General features: G+C 44.1%; 2 protein-coding genes across 5 annotated transcripts in view; one reads left to right on the top strand and one right to left on the bottom strand.

Moving 5' to 3' along the window:
- KATNAL2 (katanin catalytic subunit A1 like 2) overlaps window positions 1-11,845 on the bottom strand; it is a 39,212-nt gene extending 27,367 nt beyond the window's left edge. The window contains exons 1-3 of the mRNA XM_063319450.1: window positions 11,702-11,845; window positions 3,190-3,260; window positions 2,629-2,795 (exon numbers count right to left, since the gene is read on the bottom strand). Coding sequence (XP_063175520.1) covers window positions 2,629-2,795; window positions 3,190-3,260; window positions 11,702-11,752 — 289 coding nt within the window. The 5' untranslated portion in view covers window positions 11,753-11,845. The remainder of the gene's footprint in view (window positions 1-2,628; window positions 2,796-3,189; window positions 3,261-11,701) is intronic.
- A 5,305-nt stretch (window positions 11,846-17,150) lies between these two features.
- The window catches only part of PIAS2 (protein inhibitor of activated STAT 2), a 32,814-nt gene continuing 26,511 nt past the window's right edge, over window positions 17,151-23,453 (top strand). For 2 of the 4 annotated variants that reach the window (XR_010069000.1, XR_010068999.1), the window contains exon 1: window positions 17,153-17,640. Coding sequence is in view for 2 of the 4 variants with exons in the window: in XM_063319375.1 (XP_063175445.1) it covers window positions 17,617-17,640 (24 nt within the window). In the remaining 2 variants the exon portion in view is untranslated. Of the gene's footprint in view, window positions 17,641-23,453 lie in introns of all 4 variants that reach the window. The other 2 variants (XM_063319375.1, XM_063319374.1) reach the window with 2 other exon arrangements.

Genomic DNA, 23,453 nt, shown 5'->3' with positions numbered 1-23,453 from the left:
TCCAGTCCTGTTCAACATATTCATCAATGACCTGGACGAGGGGATAGAGTGCACCCTCAGCAAGTTTGCTGATGACACCAAGCTGGGTGGGGTGGCTGACACACCGGAAGGCTGTGCCGCCATACAGAGAGACCTGGACAGGTTGGAGATCTGGGCAGAGAGAAACCTTATGAAGTTCAACAAGGGCAAGTGTAGGGTGCTGCACCTGGGCAGGAATAACCCCATGCACCAGTACAGGTTGGGTGCTGACCTGCTGGAGAGCAGCTCTGTGGAAAGAGACCTGGGAGTCCTGGTGGACAACAGGATGACCATGAGTCAGCAATGTGCCCTTGTGGCCAAGAAGGCCAATGGCATCCTGGGGTGCATCAAGAAGAGCGTGGCCAGCAGGTCAAGGGAGGTCATCCTCCCCCTCTACTCTGCCTTGGTGAGGCCGCACCTGGAGTACTGTGTCCAGTTCTGGGCTCCCCGGTTCAAGAGGGACGGGGAACTGCTGGAAAGGGTGCAGCGGAGGGCTACGAGGATGATTAGGGGACTGGAACACCTCTCTTATGAGGAAAGGCTGAGGGATTTGGGTCTCTTCAGTCTGGAAAAAAGACGTCTGAGGGGTGACCTTATCAACGCTTATAAATACTTAAAGGGTGGGTGTCAGGACGATGGGGCGAGGCTCTTTTCAGTGGTGCCCGGGGACAGGACAAGAGGCAATGGGCACAAACTGGAACATAGGAAGTTCCACCTAAACATGAGGAGGAACTTCTTTACCCTGAGGGTGGCAGAGCACTGGAACAGGCTGCCCAGAGAGGTGGTGGAGTCTCCAACTCTGGAGACATTCAAAACCCACCTGGACGTGTTCCTGTGTAACCTGCTCTAGGTGACCCTACTCTGGCAGGGGGGTTGGAGTAGATGATCTCCAGAGGTCCCTTCCAACCCTATGATTCTATGATTCTATGAATGCCTAAACAGGAACAGCATGATTATAAGCAATGCAAGCTTGCAAAAAAGTTTTTTGAAAACAAACTGATATTGGAGAGAGCAGTTTGGCTTCAGCCTTGTTAAATTTTAGGCTCATTCAGTCTCTGGTTTCTTTGCTTACATTTTAAAACTAATGTCATTTTCACAGTAAAACGGACACTACCAGATCAAGCACAATAAACTAATTTAATATATCACACTGAATGCTTATTTAATGCTAATAATTCTTTCATGCCTGAATTGGGAAATTAGAATTTACCTCACTCTTCTTAATAATAATTTTATCATGTTCAACGTACCAAGACAGCTTAAATGTCACAATGCAACGGTGGTTATCAATCTATGTTATTTTCTGCACTTACATAATTTGAAACAATTTCTGTCAAAGAAAAGCTTTTTTTTTTTCCCACAAAACGTCAAACTCACGAAGCCCAGATGTGAGCTCAAAAAGCCGAAGGTTTGTATCATACTAGCATGCCCCTAGTGTCTAAGAGTGGCTTTTTGGGAATTGTTTTTTCACTCGGATTATGGATCGAGCCGTGGCTACCACTCGGTTTGACTAAGTATGAGGTGACAAAAGTTTGTAATACATTTTCCTTCTTGACTCGTAACAAATCCCTTTGGTTTTGTCCTGAAAGGCTGCTCCTCTTTGTATGAACACCGACCAATAGGTTCTAGCCATAAATCTCTTTTTCATGCAGATAACGTTTGCTTCCAGCTGGTACTGATCTTCTACATCACCGTGAATGTAATGATGACTAGTAGCTTTAGTACCTTTCGAAACCATTTCACCTGTACAGGTAATTTTAATCTACTGATATGTTTCATTTACCTGTGATTTCAAAGTTGTTGGCAACCACGTGAAACAATGACAACTGCTCAGAGACGTTCCCTGGCCAGTCCCCCCCTTCTCTGATGATGATATTTTTCTTACAAGACGAACGGAGATGTCGGTGTTTTCTATACCCTCCACACTCTTCAATTCTCACACCGTTATTCTCAGGGCTTCTACAAATTACATTTTGCGCTCGAGTATAAAACCATTCAGGCTCTCAGGGTCATAAAAGAATGCTCATATTCTGATTTGCCTTATTCTGTTTCATCCATTTATACCTCAGACTTTAAGTCCTTTGGAGCAAATAAACCCATTACTCGTTTGGCACATTACCTTTAGTATATGAAAATGTGCAAAATAAATGGTTAATGAGACTAGTGGCGATAAACTTCTAAGCACTAGCTTGGATGAGCTAAGATATAGTATTTCATTTAAGTGCTTTATTTTAATTTAAAAATTAAATCGAAAATAGAGCAGCCTTACTATTCTCTCCCCATGAGAAGAAAGATATAAGATGTTAAACTATATCTATGCCATAATACTTCGCACTTACACAGCATTTTCCAGTATCAAAGCAGTTTTTAAAAGACAGAAAAATGTCACCTTCTTGTTCCTCTACATAAAGAGATGAGGAAGAGCAGAAGGGCTCAAAGCCCCATCTCTCAATTCTTATGTCCTATGTGCTAGAACTATAGCGCTGTAATGGTAAGAGAGTTCAAACATCAAACGCTGACGTGCATGAGAAGTGCAGTGTGTACATCAGGCGAATACACCTTTTAGGCTTTGAGAAACAAAAGCTTTCTATTTGGAAAAGAGCCACATACCAGTGTCCAGGACTTTTTTGGTAATTTTAGGATACTTTTGAAATTTTACAAAGTAATAGCTTTCATATTCCATCAAAATCGTCTCAAGATCAATGTTGTCACAAACTTCAAAGCCACGTAAACTTAATTTCGTCTCTTGTTCCAAAGCATTTGCAGCATCGACATACCTGGTAATTTGAAAAAAACAAAGATCAAAAACCTGAGAGTCATTATCTTATTCTGATTTTTGAGAGAAAAAGCAAACAATAGCACTGGTAAATATATTGTATTTTTAACCTGTCCACAAACTCTATTTATTATAAAAGCATAAACTCTATTTAAAAACCCTTTGCTGATTGCTCTTAAGTAGTTTTAAATTATACAGGACATTTTTGTTCCAGAAACTGAAACAATTTAGCAAACTAAACTAGCAAAATATATAATAGTCGTTTACCCCTTTCTCACATCAAACCAAAGGGCCATGCTGGCCACCCACCCAACAGAGGACAGAAGGACACATTACGGGAGGTCAGACACACACAAACCCACAAAGGTAGAGGACTATTATTTAAAAAAACATACCCTTCCTCCATTAAATAATGCAAAATTAGAATGAGGAGATTTTTTCGACGAGCTTGTGTTCGCATCTCATCCTGTGAATTAAGACAGAACTCTAGATCAAATGTAATATTCTCTTTATTGCTCTGAACAGCATCTAAATGTAGCCTGTGGAAACAAACGAATTAAAACAACAGCATGTAAGAACTGTAAAACAACTCACTGTTAATAAACAGAAGGAAAGTGGTTTTCAATGTAATTTTTCTTACACATCATCAGGGCTACTGGATGGGTAGAAACCATTTCCTAGAGAAGAGGAAATTACTTTGAGGTTGAAAAAATAACTTACTTTCCTTACTATGGTTATGGACCTCCAACATGTTCAGGCTGCTGTGAAATTCAGGGTACGACACTTGCAGACCTCATGCACAGTGTCTCCAAGGGCTGTGCAGGGAAATCTTGTGCTCCAGCACAGCTGTGTCCTTGCCTCTAGAAGCTAGAAACCCATTTTCTGAGTGTTTGGAGAAGAAGGGATGGAGAAAAGGTCAGGGATCTGTGTAACTACACTACAAAGAGCAGCTGTACACTGTTGGCACCTCCCAACTCACGGACCTTGACATATAAACACAAGTGAAATACAGAGTACTTGAAGAATTAGAAGTTTGGGATAACACCAAACATGCCTGATTTTAATACAGGAGTCACTAAAGTCATAGAATCACAGAATTATAGTATGGTTTGGGTTGGAAGGGACCTTAAAGATCATCCAGTTCCAACCGCCCTGCCCAGGGCAGGGACACCTCCCACCAGACCAGGTTGCTCCAAGCCCCGGCCAACCTGGCCTCGAACCCCTCCAGGGATGGGGCAGCCACAGCTTCTCTGGGCAACCTGGGCCAGGGGCTCACCACCCTCACAGCAAAGAATTTCTTCCCAATATCTCATCTAAATCTGCCCTCTTGCAGTTTAAAACCGTTTCGCCTCGTCCCACGGCTCCCCTCCCTGATCCGGAGTCCCTCCCCATCTTTGCTGGAGCCCCTTTAGGGACTGGAAGGGGCTGGAAGGTCTCCCCGGAGCCTTCTCTTCTCCAGGCTGGACACCCCCAACTCTCTCAGCCTGTCCTCACAGCAGAGGGGCTCCCAATATGCCAAAATGTCAATATGAAGTACGTCCCTTGCATTTCTTCATACAGATTGGAGAACCCAAAGTCATTCACAAATGGTTCAGCGATAAAAACACGGCGGTGTAAAACATCTTTGCCATCATTCAGTGAAGCTCCATCTGGGGGAGCATAAAGCACAGTATCACAAATAGCACAAGGGAGACAGAAATCTTGTAAGATACTGGAATAAAGTCTTACTCTGATGAAACACACCATACGCGCCAAATGTCTGCAGAGAAACCCTGAGATTTTAGGGTCATAACAGAAGTTGCTACAGGGAAAGCTCTAGAAATCGGCATATCGACTTTGGTCTGCCTCATTGAGATTTAAAGCTGGGACCACAGGAAAAGCAGGTATGGCCAATCCCCACATTTAGGCAAATAAATTATTTCCTTTCTCTTTCAGGATGCTGGCATTCAGCATTATTTATGAGGATCCAGTGTGAGCATGAAAGAGCAGCACTTATTCAGTGGATGGGGAAAGAGAGTAGGTTCTGTTGCTTCCATAGCACATAGATATTCCCGATCATGTTGCACAGGAGTGCATATACAGGCTCCCACTTACAATCATAGAATTGCCTGCGTTGGAAGGGATCTTTCACATCATCTAGTCCAACCATCAACCTAACTCTGACAAAAACCATCACTAATCTAACCTATATCTCTAAGCACTATGTCTACCTGTCTTTTAAATACCTCCAGGGATGGTTTTTCTCTCTTCTACCCCAATCAAACGGTGCCTGAAGAATCAAACATCCCTGAGAAAAAGCCTAGCCCAAGTGCTAGGGACCCGCAGGAGACAAACCCACAAATCTTTGTCCTCTTCATACTGGAAACAGGGCCTCGGCATCTCTGGCGATGACTTCTGCTGCTCTCTGCCAGTGCCTGGCACACAAACAAGCCAAAGAATTACTACTGACCGAGGCTTATGTTTTTATATCCCACGGGACGTGTAAAAGGAATATCCATACGGAATGACAATTGCCCTATCCTTCCCAGTCTCTTGGAAGAAATTATCATTATAGTAAACTGCAGATACTGGAGAATCATTTATTCCTACAAGCAAAGGTGCTTTTGGGTGGTGCAACGAACTGGAAAACCAATTTACCTCTTTCCTTTGTCAGATTAGACCTACCTGCTCCCTTTGCTTCGTACACAGCAGTGGATATAATATAACATTCTGCTGCTAATTAAAACTCTTGAGGTGGCATGATCAGCTGTTGTGCCATTTTAAAACTCATACCCCTCCGTGTGTTTGCCAACCTGTAAAAAGTGCCGGGTTGAACAGGCCTCCTAGTAAAGCAGGTATTTTCTGGGATGTTTGCTTCAGACGTGGGGCCATCTAGTGACACAACTGTGAAAAGGACGGGCTTTGCTTTCAACGTTTCCTGCGGGGTGAAAGCGTATTTGTATTTCACGTATTAATAACAAGGTTGGTAGAAGCTTCATTCTGGTTTTCTAGAGAAAGGAATCAAACTGGCTGGGGAAAAAGGAAGAACTCTTACGCCACTTCTAGCCTTTACTACTTTTTATTGTCTTGATAAAGTTACGCAGCCACTCCGAGTCCATAAGGAAGCTACTATACCATTCACCTTTCAGTAGTGGTACCAGGATGATTTTTCTAAATCATTTTAGGGAAGAAGAGTGCTGTGTAAATTCTTAGCAGATCAGTAACTCTTGAATGAAGGACACCAGTTCCTGAGAAGTGCTGCAACAAGCAATGAACCAATTCCGAGAACTGTTATGAGCAAAGGGAAAACACAAGACATCTGGGGATAAAAGGATCTTTTCCTTCTTATTATTTTGAGATCCCGGTGTTTGGAAAACAAATTTTGAATTGTGGACCTTTCACCATTTTTCCTGGATGAACTGAATCTGCTGAAACAGGGTTGGAGGTGCAAGAAGGAAGCTGGAGTCATCACTTGCTGAGAGTCCCACTTGTACATTCTTCTAATGCAACCGCTCCTGCTGTTTTATGCTGAGAAAAAAATAACTGTTGCGTTTGCCCACATATCAAAAGGCAAGATCACAGTTACACCTGAATATTTAAACACAGTAGGAAAACACAGCAGGCCCCCACAGAAGAGAAACACGTCAAGTGTTTCATGTTTAAGTATTTACAGTAATACTCTGATGAGACAGGAATTGTATTTGCCCGGTGAACTGACAGGGCTTACAATCCGTGCTTGGAACTTTCCTTAAAGAGAATTTGTATTTTGGCGCGTCTTCTGCTGCTGTTCATCCCACCGGGTTATTTCTGCTATCCTGAGAGGTGTTTTAAGTTCTGCTATAGACAGCAATACCATGATGGGCATCATTTCAAATATTCTTCTAGGTCGAGACTTGCTTTGGGTATAGGATAATATTGTGTCTATGCATGAGCAACCCACTTCAGCCTTAACACAATATCATTCTTGTTGTGTTGACCAAGCAGAAGCAAAAGTGAACCTTTACATCAAAAAAGAGCCCCATCTAAAAAGCAGAAGAGAGCTTAAACTGAGAGGTTCATTCTGTCTGTATCTTGTGTTAATAAGAATGCAAACAGCGATGGTTAATTTTAAGAAGTCAGACATGTGTCCAAAGACAATTAACTAAGCTGTCAATCTGAAAAACAGAACAGAGATACCAATATAATTGGAAAGACATTGAGATTCTGGAGCAAGTCCAGAGAAAGGCAACAGACCTGGCAAGGGGTCTGGAGCACAAGTCTGGTGAGGAGCGGCTGAGGGAGCTGGGGGTGTTCAGCCTGGAGAAGAGGAGGATGAGGGGAGACCTTCTCGCTCTCTACAGCTCCCTGAAAGGAGGGGGTAGCCGGGGGGGGGGTCGGTCTCTTCTCCCAAGGAAAAAGCAATGGGACAAGAGAAAACGGCCTGAAGTTGCGCCAGGGGAGGTCTAGATGGGATATTAGGACAAATTTCTTCATCAAAAGTGTTATCAAGCATTGGAACAGGCTGCCCACAGAAGTGATGGATTGTTATCCCTGGAGGTATTTAAAAGACATGTAGACGTGGTGCTGAGGGACATGGTTTAGTGGTGGATTTGGCAGTGTCAGGTTGATGGTTGGACTCGATGATCTGAAAGGTCCTTTCCAACCTAGAAAATTCTATGAATCTATGAATTCTATGATCTATGAATCTAGATTCTATGAATCTATGAATCTATCTCTGGTCCCAGTTCTGTGAGGTTTCTATAAAACAAAGACAAATTAAGAATCTTTCAACATGTAACTGTTACCAAACCATAAATCTTGTGAGTCAGTGGCGCACGGACCATTGCTTTCTTGACCAACCCCACAAAGCCACGTCTCCCTGCCTTTCCAAGAGATAGAGGAACCTCTGTGCACCAGTGCCACCAGCAGCTTTAGCTGTCCACTTAAACAGCTCTCTGTCCATGCCGGTCTCCTTTCCTGAACTCCAGTTTATTCTCTAGGGACTGACCCCCACTGCAAATGTCCACAAAACAAGGCGCCTGCCACAGCACAGACAGATACTGACAGGGCCGAGGACTTCTGCTGTGTTTAGAGAAGAAGTGGTAAATTCTACACGGCATGAAAAAAATAGGAGTACTTACGAGTACAAAGTTACTTAAAATTCAGTTTAGCTTTATAGTGATTTAGCCTTCCTGTTTAATTAGTATTTAGAATTGCATGTTGTTTATAGCCACTGGTATTTCAATAGATGTTTAAGTGTTTAAAGTTTAATAAGCTTCCATTCTTAAAAGAACAAAAAAATGTATGTAATTAAATTTTCAATTACTGTAGGGGATTTGGGGGTCCATGCAATTAATAAAAGCTTAAGGCACTTAAGCGTGATCTTGTTTTAAAAACTAAATAGTTGAGCACTTAACTAATTAGCTCCAACACTTAGAGTGTATTTTATTTTTTTCTAGCTTAACAAAAGAGGGGTATGCATTCCTTTCTTTGAGCCGTTTAAAATTAAACTCTATTAGAGTCATGCATCTTTAAATGCAATTGTTTGTTAAGTCATTTCCATACCTTTTACTAAAATGCATTTACATTATAAATTGACTTAGTCTCTTGTGTAATTCTATCAAATTAACGGACCTACTAAAAGATTAATTTAACCCTATAAAGTTTCATTATCATTTGACCCTATATTTCTACATGAATATATTCGATAGAACGAAGAAAAAAGTTACAGAGTAAGTCAGGGTCTGGGAAGCTTGGAAATAATAACTATGCTGCTGTAACGTTGTGTCCTTGCACATCCAACGGGGGCAGCCGATAAGATGAGTTCAGAGGGATCTGTGATCAGGAATTCAGACAAGAAGCAAGGGGTTAGCTCTGTAATCACACAGGGAAAGATCTTATTGTCATACACATGCAGTGGCCCCTGCCTCTTTTGCCTTTGGGATCCCAGGACGGCTGCCATGCATGGGACTCCTCAGGATAAAGCTGGCACCATGTGCCGGGATACAGAGAGGAGCTGAGGCATGACGAACTCGCTCAGTTTTCCTCTTTCCTCCACCACCCTGTGTCCCCAGCAGCTTTTCCTCCCCCCTAACCCTTTGCATCTTATATTTGCGGCCTTGCCAGGCTTTGTAGAAGGCTGATGTTCAATTATTGTTTGGCTTGCTGACAGTATTTTTCGAGAAACACAAGCAGAGGAGGGAAATGGTGAGTTTCAAACAATGTATAACTTGGCTGCCATTGAATAGAATTTCCCAGCACAAAGAAAAGGCGCTTCTTTCCTCTCTTCTCTCTTCCAAATTATACAAGCCTGCTGCAAACAATAGAGTTGGCAAAGCCTCTGAAGAAGGATTACAAATAGCTTTCATAATTAAAGACATACAGCAAGTTCACCACAGAAGTTACAGCTGTCCTAGCAGTAACACTAGAATGCATTCCAGAGGTGTTAATGTTTAAAATCTGAAGACATTTTACAATTTGAGTTTGGTGCACTAAAACCAGAAACCTTCCGATTTCTCCCCCCGTTGCAACAGTTTCATGCTGTCTTTCATTAATGCATGCTCTGATGTCAAGGGCCACTCACAGACCACTATTATTTCCCTCTTTCAACAGGAACATTGCTGAAGCCACATTTTACACTGCCAAAATTTCACTAATTTGAAGTGGTATGTGTTATGAATACATAAAAATGAATGGACACAAAGCGTGGAGAATTATTAAACAATACAAATTAAGGATGTTGAACTTAAAAATTAATTAACAAGCACTAATTCTCCCCCTCATTTGTATGAATTTGCAAAGTTCTACTGCAGTTTACGACAATACTGCTTTTCCAGAGTCATTTACAGAACAAACACAGGAAATATTTAACAATTAAACCTGGTGAAATGCCTCACTAAACAGATTTCTTCAATGATAGCACTACACTGGGTAGCTGTGAACAGCCATAGAATTGTAATGCATATAGGGATTCATATTTATACAGGAATTTATTTTTTGAAACACCTTTCCCCAAACTGGTAGAAAATAATAACCTCGATTCTATAGAACAGATTAATGGAAAAAATGAAATACAGATAAGCATTGAGCTGGGGAACCGGGAATTCCAGTAATTATTTAGTGCTGCAAATTGAAGATGTAGCAGCCTAACTTTTAGATACTGCATTGGAATACCGGAATTCAGAAAACCAAAATTAAGTTTCTAGGCACCCTCCCCAGAAGTCGAGAACCTTAGAGCAAGAATAAAAAAATCCTCTTGGCAGCTTCAGATTGTTCCTTAATTACTGACTGGCTTAAACAAAGCAGACTCCAAATTTCTGCCCCTCTGCAGAACATGAATGCCTCCCTCTACTCACTACCCAAAATATAAACTCTGATCTTCACATCCATCCTGCCAAAAGGCTACGGAGAAGTCAGCTTACCAAGCAAACCAACCCAAACCCAGCAGTAAAGCTCAGGGGGGAAAGGAGTTCTTCAGCTCCAGCTCCTATTCCCACAAATGGTTCTGCATTTTGCAAAAACATCATCCTTGGGACCAGGGCCACCCAAATCCCCGTTAGTGAGGTTACAAATTGAACCCCTTTTTCTCCTGTCTTCCTTCTGCACATTAATGCCATTTCAATATCCCACCTCAGGGCACCATTCTCAGTGGCTGGCATATGAATACACTCTAGGCTTCAGCCAGAGACTGTGCTGGAAGCTCCCGTTCCTAAATACATAACCTACAACTCTAAGAGGTTGACGTAACCAAAAAATCAGCCTCAGAATCCCTCCCAAAACTACCTTTTTGTGAGCAATCCCATCCTATACAGGCACACTGGGGATTTGTACATGCATGCAGAGCACCTTTCTGGGAAGGGTATTTAGTAGTCCTGCAGTGCAGCTCAACAGCCTATCGTACTCCAGTTTGTAAGAAAGGCAGGCATTGCTTTTGCAGAGGAGAAAAACCGTTTCCATCAGAGGTGACATGATAAGGGAATGACTAAGACAAAGAGGCTCCAGCAAAGGCTTGTAGAACATCTCTTATCACACAGACAAAAGGACAAACTGATTCATACTGGAGTAGTATCTAGAAGGGTAGTCAAACATTTAACCAGGGCTAATGATATTAAGCAATTTTTTTGTTACCAAAAAGGAAGGAGATAAACTCGTCGGATAATCCCTTTAGGTGTAGCATAGAGAAGTAAACAGAGGCAGGACATGCGGGAAGAATTTTAGGCGCCTCGGACAGACTGTGAACACTGGAGTACCTAACCAATGGGAAACAGGAGAGGGAAAAATTCGACCGGAATTAGGGAATAAAAAGGTGTGTTTTACGAACTGAAAGTGTGCCTACTTGGTAGGTCACCCGTTCTTGCAAGAACGTGAATAAAAATGTGCTTCACAGAGGATTCTGCCTGAGCCTATTTCATTCGGACCGGAACTTATTTCTCACAAGTTGAATCTGACCAGCAGATGGAAGCAAAAGAACAGGTTAAATAAAAATAGGAAAATCCTATTCCTGGAGCTCAACCCGTCCGTAGGATGGAGGCATGGTGGGACTGTACAGACCTGACTGATGGAAAAGGGAGCTGAGCGAGGAAGGAATACAGACTTGTCCCCTTTCGCTTTATCTCCTGCCACGACCCTCCAGCGGAGAGGGGCTGTGGGGAGCAAGGGCCTGCCCTACCCTGAGGGGCGGACAGGACAAGAAGCTCTCCCTTCCTGCAGAGGACAGGCAAAGGAGAAGGGGGGACATGGGAAGCCCTCACCCTTCAGGAGAGCCAGAACCACCGCCACACCCACGACCCCGAGGGCCTCCATACCCCACACGCGGCCCGCCCAGCCCCGGCCGCCATGGCACCGCCTCCTCCGCGCGCCAGCCCCCCGCGCATGCGCAGACGTGCCCCCCGCCTGACGCGATTGCCATAGCAACGGGGACGCGCGGCCGCCCGGCCTGCCGGTCCTTACCGCCTCCCTCGCCTGGTAGGCGGTCCTCAGCGTTTGGCAGGAGAGCTCCATCGCGGCGGGCAGCGGGCCCGGCCGCGGGCGGCTCCAGCCCGCGGGGGAGAGTCACAGCGAGCGCCCGACCCCGCACCCTGCGGAGGCCAGCGGGCGCCGTGAGGGAAAAGCCCGCCCCGCCTCCCTCGCGCAGCCAATCGAGACGCCGAAGGGTGAAAGATTGCCCGAAGAACTGTCAAATCACGAGTGGAGCAAGGGGCGGCAGTTTAAAGGATGGGCCAATCAGAGTGGGGAGGAGAGGCGGGGCTGTTAGTAGTGCCGGCCAATCGGCTCCAGGCTCACCTGAGGAGGGAGGCGGGGTGCTTTGTCGGGCTGTGAGGGGATGGCGAGATGAGGGGCCGGTAGCGGGCCGGGCCGAGCCGGACCAGCCCAGCCGAGCCCACTATTAAACACGCCCAGCTCACCCAGACAGCCGAGATGCGCCGGAGGAGAACCAGAGTGTGGTCAGCTCTTCACATCAAGAGTGGTGGTGGGCCTTAAAATGGAGGCCACTAGTGCAGGACTGTGAGAAAGGCCCTCTTCGTGTGCCTGTTTAGCCTGGAGAAGACTGAGAAGGGATCTCGGCAATGTTGATCAGTATCTAAAGGGTGGGTGTCAGGAGGATGGGGCCAGGTTCTTCTCAGTGGTGCCCGGCGACAGGACAAGAGGTAACTGGCACAAACTAGAACACGGGAAATTCCATCTCAACATGAGGAAGAACTTCTTTCCTTTGTGTGTGACAGAGCCCTGGAAGAGGCTGCCCAGAGAGGCTGTGGAGTCTCTGTCTCTGGAGGTACTTAAAGCCTGCCTGGACACGTTCCTGTGCAACCTGCTCTGGGTGACCCTGCTCTGGCAGGGGCTTGGACTAGATGATCTCCAGAGGTCCCTTCCAACCCTGACCATTCTGATTGCTGCAGCCTCCTGGGTTCAGGGTGTGATTTACTCTTGGGGTGATTTGTGCCTGCTGGAAATTGTCCTCAGTGCAGCTGGAGGAGAACATTAAAAAAAAAAAAAATCATCCCTGAAAATACATGGAAGGGAGGTTAGAACATGCAAAAGGCTTTCTCGGTGACAGCCACAACGGGGCACAAAACGTGACAGCAGTGGCCAAAATGAGGAAGAGCGATCTGGTCCTCTGGTACGTGAGCACTTCCCAGCAAGGCAGCTGCAGGTACATGCTCTCCCCAAGTCCTGCCCATGGAGACCAACAGTTACGCAATTCCACCAGCTGTTCTTCAACAGAGCAACTACCAGATTCTTCACATCCATGCCGTCCTACACTTGCTTAGCATCCTCAAACCCATGTTCTCCAGACCTTCCTCCACACGCCATCTCCTCAGTATAATCGTCAGTACCCGAAAAGGCCTTATCCTTTTGGTGCAACCCTGTTCCTACTCTGGAATATTTCTCCAGCCCTTTTCTTAAACCTTCCCAATCCAGTATACACCAACACAAGCTTTCTGATTCCTCAAGCTCCCTTCACTAAGTATCTCCAACTGCACATACCTCTTAGAACCCTTCTCTCCTTTTAGTATGTCTTAATCTCCAGGATGTCCTAAGCAAAAATACTGCTCAGTTAGTTGTGCTGCAAATGTAATGTACTTCCATCTTGGTAAGCATGTAATTTAATACATATCTTTTTCCAATAAATTTGTCTCATAAAAGAAGTTTTCAAAGTGGATCAGATTAATGTTCCTGCATCCAACTTAGGTCCTCTCCTACTAGACTTTGTGTTTAGTTTTGTGGCCTTAATATGGTAGTAGAGTAGGTAATGCGTTCATTTTCCATTATGGGGTGCTTCTTTTTTACGGCTGTGAAAGAGAAGTTCCTGTAACTGAAGTTAGGATTCAAGCCATCCCAATTACGTTTCCAAGATCATATCATTCCTGTTGAGAGAATAGCCTGGGTTCTTTGCTTTGCTTGACTGAAGAGAGTTTTCTACCACGTCTCCTAAAGGGGTAGTCATATCTTAATACATGGTTTGCTACTGTTTTGATGGATAAAGTCTGTGAAATCCCCACAAAAGTTCAGGCGATTAAATCTGCAAGGGTAAAATTCTGCAGTTGAAGAGTGCTGGTTGGCAGGATCAACATGTCCCCAAGCAATTCAAGAACCTACAAAGAAACCTTGCTAGGGCACTCATTATCTAGGCCTTACATTCAATAAAAATAATAACGGTCACATAAACAACTTTATAGCAAACACTTAAATATTTCCCTGCTGTGCTTATAAGCAAAATATAGGTGTATCACCCTGGTATGTTAGGCTAGGCAAGCAAAACTAATTAATGTGTATTTCATCATCAGAACTGACTAGAATATAAAAAATAAATAAGAACAAATTAGGTTTCCAATTTGCATTTTTTGTGCTAAACATATATCTACAGAGTCTGACATCGCTGTGGTTATATATATCTATATATAACTTTAGTGTATGTCTTGACATAACAGATTATATCCCATCTAAGCTCTGTTTTGTCAATTAGCTGCACAAAGTGCAGATACAAAGGACTCACATGAACGATTTCTTTCCAATAAATACAGTAAATATTCAATTCTGAGTATCTTACCTTGTAATCAGACTGCACATTTTTATGGGCAGCACAGCAATTAAGGTGAGCCTCGGTGCTCTGACAGTTCTAGACCTAACACAAGAGAAGTGTGGGCACTGAGCACCACCCCGTTACATTTTTGCCATCCACCTTCTCTAGTGTTACGTTAAAAAATAAATGGCTATGGGATAGGAAAGCCGATGGAAAAGCCTCAGGCTGGCTTATACAGTTCTTTCCTTTAAACACAGTGCGCACAAAAAATCTACCTTCAACCAAGTTATCTTAGGTGCCCCCAATCCTATTACTGCTCGTAATTGATATTCAGTTGTCATTAGCAGCTGGTTAAGCAGCACAGGAGGAGTTTGTTGAGGTGTAACGCTGATGAGTGTAATTGCTGCAATGCTGGGAGCTGCTTTAGGATGGGGTTTTTTGTTTGGTTTTGTTTTTCTTAACCGTCTGCAGTGTGTTTGTGGGAGAGTTTATTTAGATGATCAGATGTCCCTACTTCAGTAGGTGACACAGCTGTGGGAAGAATCGGTGCTTCCATGGACATCCTGTGCATAGTCCTAGAAAGATTATTAGAGAAGGTTGAAGCCCAGATGTATTTGGTCGTCCACCCCCCCACCAATAAGCCTAACTCAATATAGGGGGCAGGATGCTTAGCACCTATAGGCTTCCTTCTTACCCTAATTAGAGCCTATTGGGAAAATGAACCAATTGCTGCACTGATACCCTCTCAGATGGGAGTGCGAAGTGGCTGCCCTGAAGAAGGGCAGGTTGCCTGCTCCTCTGATGGCTGATGTTGGGCTGAGTTTTAAAGCCTGTATTGCAAAATCAGAAAAGGCTCAAGGGGAGAGTGCGGGGAGTGCTTTAGGAGCTGCAGCAGTGGGGGGGTGAGAGGAGAAAGAGGAGGGGAAGGAAGAAGTATCGGAAGTAGAAGTACAGGAAGTAGCAGTATCATCAGAAGCTGGAAAAATGTCTGACATTTGAGGTAGGTTTCTTAAAAGTTTGGTGGGAAGCAAAACATTGGAAAGGTTGAAGCATTGGTAAGCTGCTAAGATGATGTGGTATCTGGGAAGTGTAAGTCTGGAGTTGTGTGTGTGAGGAATTCTTGAAAAAAACAGTGGGACTTTGAAGAACTCAAGCAAAAGGTGAGCCTGATTCTAGTTACTGAAAGAAACAGATGAGGGATTTGGGAGAAGCACTGGTGTGGAGATGAAATAACGGCGTAGGAGAGGAAAGGCCTGTGCTTTTGTGGAAAAAACTTGAGGATCAGAAGTATGGAATATGTGTTTTTTCAAGGGTATGGCCCCCATGATGAGTAGGAGAAAGGTTGTGAGAGAAAGCTGGGGGAAAACAAAATACGAGAAGAGATAAGAACTCTTAAGGAATTCTTTTTTTCTTCAAGTAAAAAATGAAGATAAGCTAATATTAATAACAACTTCTTCTTATCTTATGCGTGTGAGGCGTTAAAAACACAAACTACAACCTGTTCGCTCTTATCCCTGCGGATATTGCGGATGAGATGAATGGGAAGGTTGAAAGATGTGGTTATGGGGTGAGCGGTGAGTGTACATGAGAAAAGAAATGCCCGGCTGTGGTGTGAGCTCGAACATCGATGTCTTTCCTGGTGCATTTGAAGGAAGAAACATGTGAGGGTGCGCTGAAAGAAGAAGAGAGAAGGCTTTGGGCTGGTGTGTGCTTTAATGATCCAAGAGATCCCGACCTGCAGCTCGCCCCTTTGGTCTGGTATTGAATTGCAGGGAAAAAAGAAACGTTTGATGGTCTTGGGAGCTGGACTCGGGCAGCGGTGTGGCAGGCAGCATGCTTTATTAGGCTGTGAATTCCTGGTTTTGACTAACAAAAGAGGTTTGCAATTAATAAAGTCCTTGTGTTTAAATCTTTGAGGAAATGACTGTTATAAGCACAAACCGGTTTATGTATAGGACTAGCTACCTGCAGTTATGCTTAAAAACTTCAGCAGAACTAAAGGTTTATCTTGGACTAGCTGATAGTAAATAAAACGGAAAGTTATTGGAAAATTACCACTAATAATGTTAATTATTGAGTTCCTGTGCATCCAGATACTGAGCGACCATGGCCAGCGTGTACCGTGGGTATCAGTACCCTCTGTAAAATCTCAATTATTTGTTGCCAAAAATTACCTGCCGGAATCCCTCCCAGGAGAGCGTGCTGTTGACGTGGCCCGGCTCTTGGCCCCTTATGAAGCTCCTGGTGTAGCGTGATCATTCATCCTGAGACATTATGGTTGTCATTACTCGTATTTGTTCTGAGGTTGTAGTACCACTGCGAATCCATCAACCGTGCAAAAACTGCTGCCTTTTGGTTAATATGGGCAAATAGATTTTGTGTTTCAGATTTTTTTTTTTTTTCCCCCCCTGATGTCTCTCTCCAACTTCTCGTTTGGGTCGGTTTGACTGCTTGCCTGTTTGTTGGCTCAGTCTTTGCTTTTGTTTTTGTTTTTTGTTTTTTTTTTTTTTTTCTTATTTGCAGTAAATCAGTTGTTTGGTTGCCAATGAAAATCAGTAAATCAGTTGTAAATTGTAAATCAGTTGCCAATGAAACTGAATATTGTGACTAGGTAATTATTGTGACTAGATAATGATCTCTGGCTGCTTTTGAAAATAATATTCTCAGCTGCACCTCGATGTTTATTTTTCTGTAAATGTCTCAACATTTCCCTTACAGCAGGAAACCCATTATCCAGTTTTGAAGCTTACTGCCAGTGACATTTTTGTTTCATTTTTTATTAATAAAACGTGTCACGCCGTCATTACAACAAATTATGACAATGTTCTTGACAAGATGGATGAAACTAAGAAAGCTACCGCATCGCAGCGCGAGTCCAACCTCTTGCATTTAACAAGCTTCAATCGCAAGGCTGTATTATCTTCCGTTCTTTTTGGTGAATTTAATTCTGTTTAACCGCTGAGCGGGTATGCCCTCAGCGTTCTGGAGAGCGGTGGCCCTGGGGGTGCCGCTCCCTCCTCATGTCCCCGGAGCCCTTGGCCGCCCTGCCGGCACTGGAGCTGCCCCTTCCCCGCGGGTTTGGGCCTGCCCGGGACCCCGGGGGTCGGTGAGGGGTACGGCGGGCCGGTACCGGTGGGTTTTTACCTCAGGATTTCCCTCGGGGCCTCCCCGCCGGGCGGAGAGGCGGCAGCGGGAGGGTGGCGCGGTGCTTCCCCCGCGCCGTCTCGTTGGAGCCGCCCACCCCCGTCACGTGCCGGGGGCGCGCACCGGGTGCACGATGGTGGTGGTGGCGGCGGCGGCAGCGGCGGGGCCCGGCGGCGGCGGCAGCAGCAGCGGGTAGAAAATGGCGGATTTCGAGGAGCTGCGGGTGAGGACGCGGCGGGGGAGGCGCGGGACAAGATGTCGCCCGGCCGTTCTCGTTGTGGGAAGGGGTGGTGGCGTGTGTGTGTGTGGGGGTCGTTCACCCACCGCCCCCTCCCCCCGGCCTTTCCTCACGGGGAGCCCCCGCCGCGCACCTCGGTGCGTGTCGGGGGACGGGGGGGCGGTGAGCTGCCGGCGCCTCTCGCTGAGGCGGCGGCCCGTAACGGTCGCCCGGAAACCGGCGGGGCCCCGCGGCCGCCTGCGCCTTCCCCGAGGAGGGGAAGAGGGGCCGGCCTGGAACGCGGGAGCCTGAGGAAAACCTTCCCTGTCACTGCCCTGGGACGGGACGGGGGGCTCGGGGAGCCCGTTTTCCATCCCCGCCGGGTGGCTTGTGCTGGTGGCGGGGTGCGCTCACCCCCCTCCCCGGTTCCCGACATCTTAAAAGCCGTTTTGGTTGCCTGCGGCCCGACCTGGCGAGAAGCCGGGCCCCGGCCCGCTGCCGGAGGGTCGCACGGCGGGGCTCCGCGCCCTCGGGAGCACTATTACTGCCCGCTGAGGGGAGAATGCCCAGTAACTACCCCATTTTTGAGAATACTAATAATTATTGAATCTTCTGACAATTCATTAACAGTTTTCTCACCGGGAAAGCTATGCCTGTGAAGCGTGAAATCCAGTTTTTCTTTTCAGACCTGTTTTATCTTCGATTGAATGCCTTTTATATTGCACTTGCGGACTTCCTGTAACAGATTTTTCGGGGGGGCTGTGTGGCCTTTTGTATTTTAAGGTGTGTACACAAAGAGCTGACTACATCGTTTTTGTTTTTCCTCATGTCTCTTGAACAGTCTGTTGAGTATCTTTGTTCGGAAGGAGAATGTCTTTCTGCAGCATCCACACCTGCAGAAGTGCTGCCGAGGGAATACTACATGCACACCGACCCCCCCCCCCCCCCGACTTTTCTACAAAAGGAATAAAAGCCGGTTAAATAGGAACTACTGTGAGTTAGGCTTTAGTGTAGAGAAAGGTCTGATGGGCTGTACTGACAGTAGTCTGACCAACAGTGGGAAATATGCTGCAATCGCCAGAGAATTTCCTACACTAAGGCTTCTTCCAGCACTAACACCGCGCGGGTTGAAGTGGCTGTAGTGTAGCTGAGGAACTCGGTTATAAAAAATGCCATGGAAAGAACTGAGTTTCTTTATTTGTGGACAACAGTGCTCTATCTCAGCCTTAGGTTTGAGAAGGGTTAGCTTTTTTTTTTCCCCCTAAGTTAAACGTCAGGGTTTTTTTAACTTGTTTGTGTTTACATGTTTTCTTGTTTAGTGTCCTCACCCATTTTCAGCCCTCTTTCCAAGGTCTCTCAAAGGGTGTAGCTATGTAGGTAGCTAAACCCCCAGTATAAACTTTGTAGCAGAGATGACTCTTCTTTGTGTAGCTCCTCTTCCTTAGGCTTGAGCTATGATCTGCATTTTCCAAAGCACTACAGTCGCTTATCTAGATATGCGTAAGTATTGATAGACTTTGTCTGGGAATTGGGTACCTAAATACCTTTGAAATTATATACGCACCTGAGTTGCTTGCCACAAGTAATGCAGGAAGCATGGGGGGGGGAAAAGGCAACTGGGTTTCAGGCCAACTACAGGACTGCTCTTTTGTCGCTCAAAAGAATAGGTATCAGCAGTTTAAAAAAAATACTAGTCTGGAGAAATGTCTTTTGATGTTCTCATTCATCTTATTTCTAACCTGGGGTGCCTGTGAAATTAATCTGTTAGCCTGGAGCTTCTCTAAATGTTCAACATCCGGCTGATCATAATTAATGATCCATTTTGGGAAAGCTCTAGATAATTTTTGGAAGAGAACATAGTAAAGGCCTTGAAAACGTGAGGCAGTCTACTGTCTTGTCTCATTTTTTTTTTTTTTTGGAGAGGAGACATTTGAGTGTGTCTGCTTGAATACCAGACACTTGGTTTGCAGGTTTAAGTTTTTTTTCTTCAGACAACCAATTCTTCCTGCTTTTGGCCCAAGAAAAGAGACACCCCACCACCTCCAACAGATTTAATAAATTGACCTTTAGGAGTGATCTTAAACTGCTGCTTTATAGATTAATGTATGTGACGTTTTTATGGCATTATTGTTTGCTGCTCTCTCGTTGATTGCAATTTCCTGTAATATGTGATCTCTGCCTGCCTTATAAAAGGCCACTAGGGCAATTTGGAGAGTTGAATTTATTTTAGTAAATTGTTAAGGACTGGCTAAAGGCAGGAGGTCAGAGTTCTCCCTTAAATCCTGTTTTTGAGGGAAACATGCAGGGGCAGCATTTTTCTATTCTCAGGGCAAAGGATCATTTTGATATTTGTTAGTACCATCCCTGCCATCCTCTGGACCTTCAGAGTAGAACTTCTGGGGAGCAAGGGTTATAACCGAGAGGCTGGAGTGAAAGAAAACAGAAATTCAAACCTGCTGTTCCATCAGGCCTTTTGGAAATCTTCAGTTTATTGTTAAAGGATTCGGAAGTAGCCATAACCACAGTCACCTCTTTTCGAGGAAAAGGCTTACCCTTCCAGACCTTCAGATTAATTAATTAGTAGTGTTTATTGAATTCTGTAGGTTACCAGTTTCTGGAATATTAGGGAGCTGCTGAGATGTGGTGAGCACAACTGTATGTACATTGTATTTTGAGCTATGGCTTCCAGACCTGCTGTTCACAGCTGTGTTTTTAAGCGTGGCTCCTACCTTTATCCATAATCCTCACTCACGAGCAGCCTGATGAATGTCAAAGGGATTACACGGGCATAGGTGGACGTGGAACAGAAGTCAGCAGTCTGGTGTGGAGGCCAGAGATGGCATGTGAACACGTTTTTGAACAGAATTGGCCCAGGAGTGGAGAACTACAGCTCCTTCTGAGAGCCATCTGTGAGAAAACAATTCCAGTTCCCAACAAATTCTCAACTTGCTGAGATTTGGCTTGAAGCTAAGGTTTGCATCCCAGCAAAATACTGCAGATAAGAGAATCGGTTATATATTATTACTTAAAGAACATCTCTTGGGTCCCCTAAGTTTCTGCTGGCATCCTGGCTCTGGAAACAAATAATACAGAGTGCACACTATGCTTGAAACATCGCACATCCCTACTTTAGAAGAGAACAGCTTCAGTCTCATAGTTTGTATTGAATTGGGTTTTGAAGTAATGTGTTAGTTTCATCTTTATGAATAAAAAAAAACAAACCCCAAACTATAGGCGAATGAATATGCCTGTGCCAAACCTAATTTGTGCGACACTACTGATCAGTTTCATGGCCATTGTGGAAAAAAGCGTCATTTTAATGAGAAGAGATGGAAGTGTGCTCATATGTCCTGTGTGGAAGGGGAGATGACTGGAAAATCAGGGTTTATAGATGCTGAAAGTTAAGTCCCGCTTTTAATTTTTGCGCTTGCACACCCAGTACTGAAGTCACCCAATTCAAATGTGAAAGAGCAATATGGTTCAGACACCATATTAAAACACAGAAATTGAAGTCTCATTCCTGTATGTACTGGATCTCTCCTTCATACCAGACTTGCTGTCTTTCCGCTCATCTTGCTTTATTTTTCCGGTCTGAATGGACAGCGTTTGCCTGTTTACCAGGTGAAGCGGTGCTTAGTGCAAAATTGTTAGCCATGGAGAAAACACTGAGAGGTATTCTCACGTGTCTTCTTCAAGCTCATTGCAAAATGCTCTTTTGTATTCTGTTTTATTTTAGCTGCGTTAATAACATTGTATTGTACATGCTGACTAGTTGGGGGGGTTTGGGGTAGAAATCAAACTCTGTGTGTTGATCTGGGGTAAACTTAAAATGATGGACAGAATGGATATTGAGAAGTTTCTGTTGGTGATGTAGTGATCTTTAGGTTGCAATTAACATTGAGTGTATTAAATAAGATAACCTCTGATAAAATACTATGTTTTATTTTTATTTATACTAGTATAAAATACTAAAAATAATAACCTATGATAATATACTGTTGTATCTGTACATAATTCCTTTGCTCTTCCTAGATGCACAGTTGCTTTTTCGGACCAGTGAGGCTTATTGTGGTACCTTAGAAGTTTGTTGTATCTAGAATAATTAACAATTAATGATTGCACTGAGATATAGTGATGGGGAGAGGAAGGAGATAATGTAGTTTATGGTACTTAAACAACAAAAAGGCTGCAATGAAATGGTTCAAGCTTTGTTTTGAGCATCTTATGTGAAATGAACACAAGTATTTGATTTAGGATTTTCACTGTTCTATTAAGTGCATGCAACTTTGAAGACTAATGCCTAATTTCAGAGCAAGGTTAGAGTTAGTCCAAAGAAAAATCCCTGTAATACTGAGGACCTGATGGTCATGCTGGTTGCACCAACTGTTGTGTTCTTCAGAGCTGCTCTTAATGTGCTGTACTACTTAAGCAGATTTAATTAATGACATCTTCATTCTTTCCTAAGACTTGCAGTTTTTTTATCTATAGTTTTATCAGTTTCTAGAATATATGTATATTTGTATTTAGGGTCAGCATAGACATCTTCAACCATCCACAGACACACGTTGCTCTTTTTTACCAGTATTATACACTTCTAGCCCACTATATATCAGCGCGTATGCAAATTTATTGCAAAAGATGTCATAAAGCTGCTTCTCTGCTGTAAGTGTCCAGAAAAGGGCTTAAAGTCAGGAGTGAGGATTTGTGGGGTTGGTCTGTGGTGCGTCCCTTCCCTATATAGCCTTCAGAAAACATCCCAGTGGGGCTGAAGCAGAGCTCTCGGGTGGTGGAGGCTGACTAGGACTTTTGAATTGACTTGGATTGCTTCTGCAGGTTCAAGTGCAGGGTTCACCACCTGAGCAGTTGCGGTTGCCCTAGAAGCTACAGCCGTTGGTGTTTATTGTAGATGCATGTCAAGAATTTAACAGGCATTTTTGGTTACCTTCCATTTATATTATTTATTTATGTAAGTACAATGACTGTTAAAACTGCAGGTAGCCTTGGTGGGGGGGAGTGTGGAGAATTGCGTACCTCTTGTTTGAGAGAGATGTTTGATCCTTTACTTTGCTCTGAAACGTGCCTACCCTTAATTTCAGCACTGCGTCTGCATTTTGTGGACTCCCTAACATCATCATCTCTGTGAAATGGATGCCATTCCAAATACACCTACGGCTTAATGCTTTAGAACAATATTTCTGCTTATGAATCATGGTCACTGTAGTTCAACAATAAGAAACAAAAAAACCCTGTGAAACTTCTTATGACCTTCAAGTATGAATTTCAGGGGGGAAAAATGTTTCTGGAATATGAAAGTACTTGAATTATCCAGTCTGATTTCTTTCCTTAAAGTTCTGTCAAACTACTCTTTGTGTTCATGGAGAAACATTAAAAGTAAAATGGCTTTGGTCTTCTGTGTTAAAAAAGCTTTTTATTGGGCTGTGCAGCTGTAAAGAACTTCTCTTAAGAGAAAATTGATGGCATTTACGTGACACAACTTGAATGTCTAATCTTAATTCAGTGATGTGAAAAGCATGTTAATAGCTAGGCTGCAGTCTTCTGCAATATTGCTGGAACCTCAGAAGAAAATAACTTGGTAGGGTTTGTTGGAAGTAATATCTGTCTTGCACCATGATTATAAATGCTCCTAAGCATATGTTAGGCTTCCATAAAAACTTGGTGATTATAACAAGTGTCCACTTTGATATATCTGTAAATGGAGTAATAAGCTCAAATGTGTAGATCAGACTGGCTGCGTATTTGTGTGCGTTGTTCTTGTTGCCTTAAAGGGAATGTGGAATCAGCTTTAGGGGGAAAAATGT

Source organism: Chroicocephalus ridibundus, chromosome Z (genome assembly GCF_963924245.1).
Source record: "Chroicocephalus ridibundus chromosome Z, bChrRid1.1, whole genome shotgun sequence".
Taxonomy (NCBI): domain Eukaryota; kingdom Metazoa; phylum Chordata; class Aves; order Charadriiformes; family Laridae; genus Chroicocephalus; species Chroicocephalus ridibundus.
The sequence above is the reverse complement of the archived record's forward strand: the minus strand, read 5'-3'. Positions and strand labels throughout refer to the sequence as shown.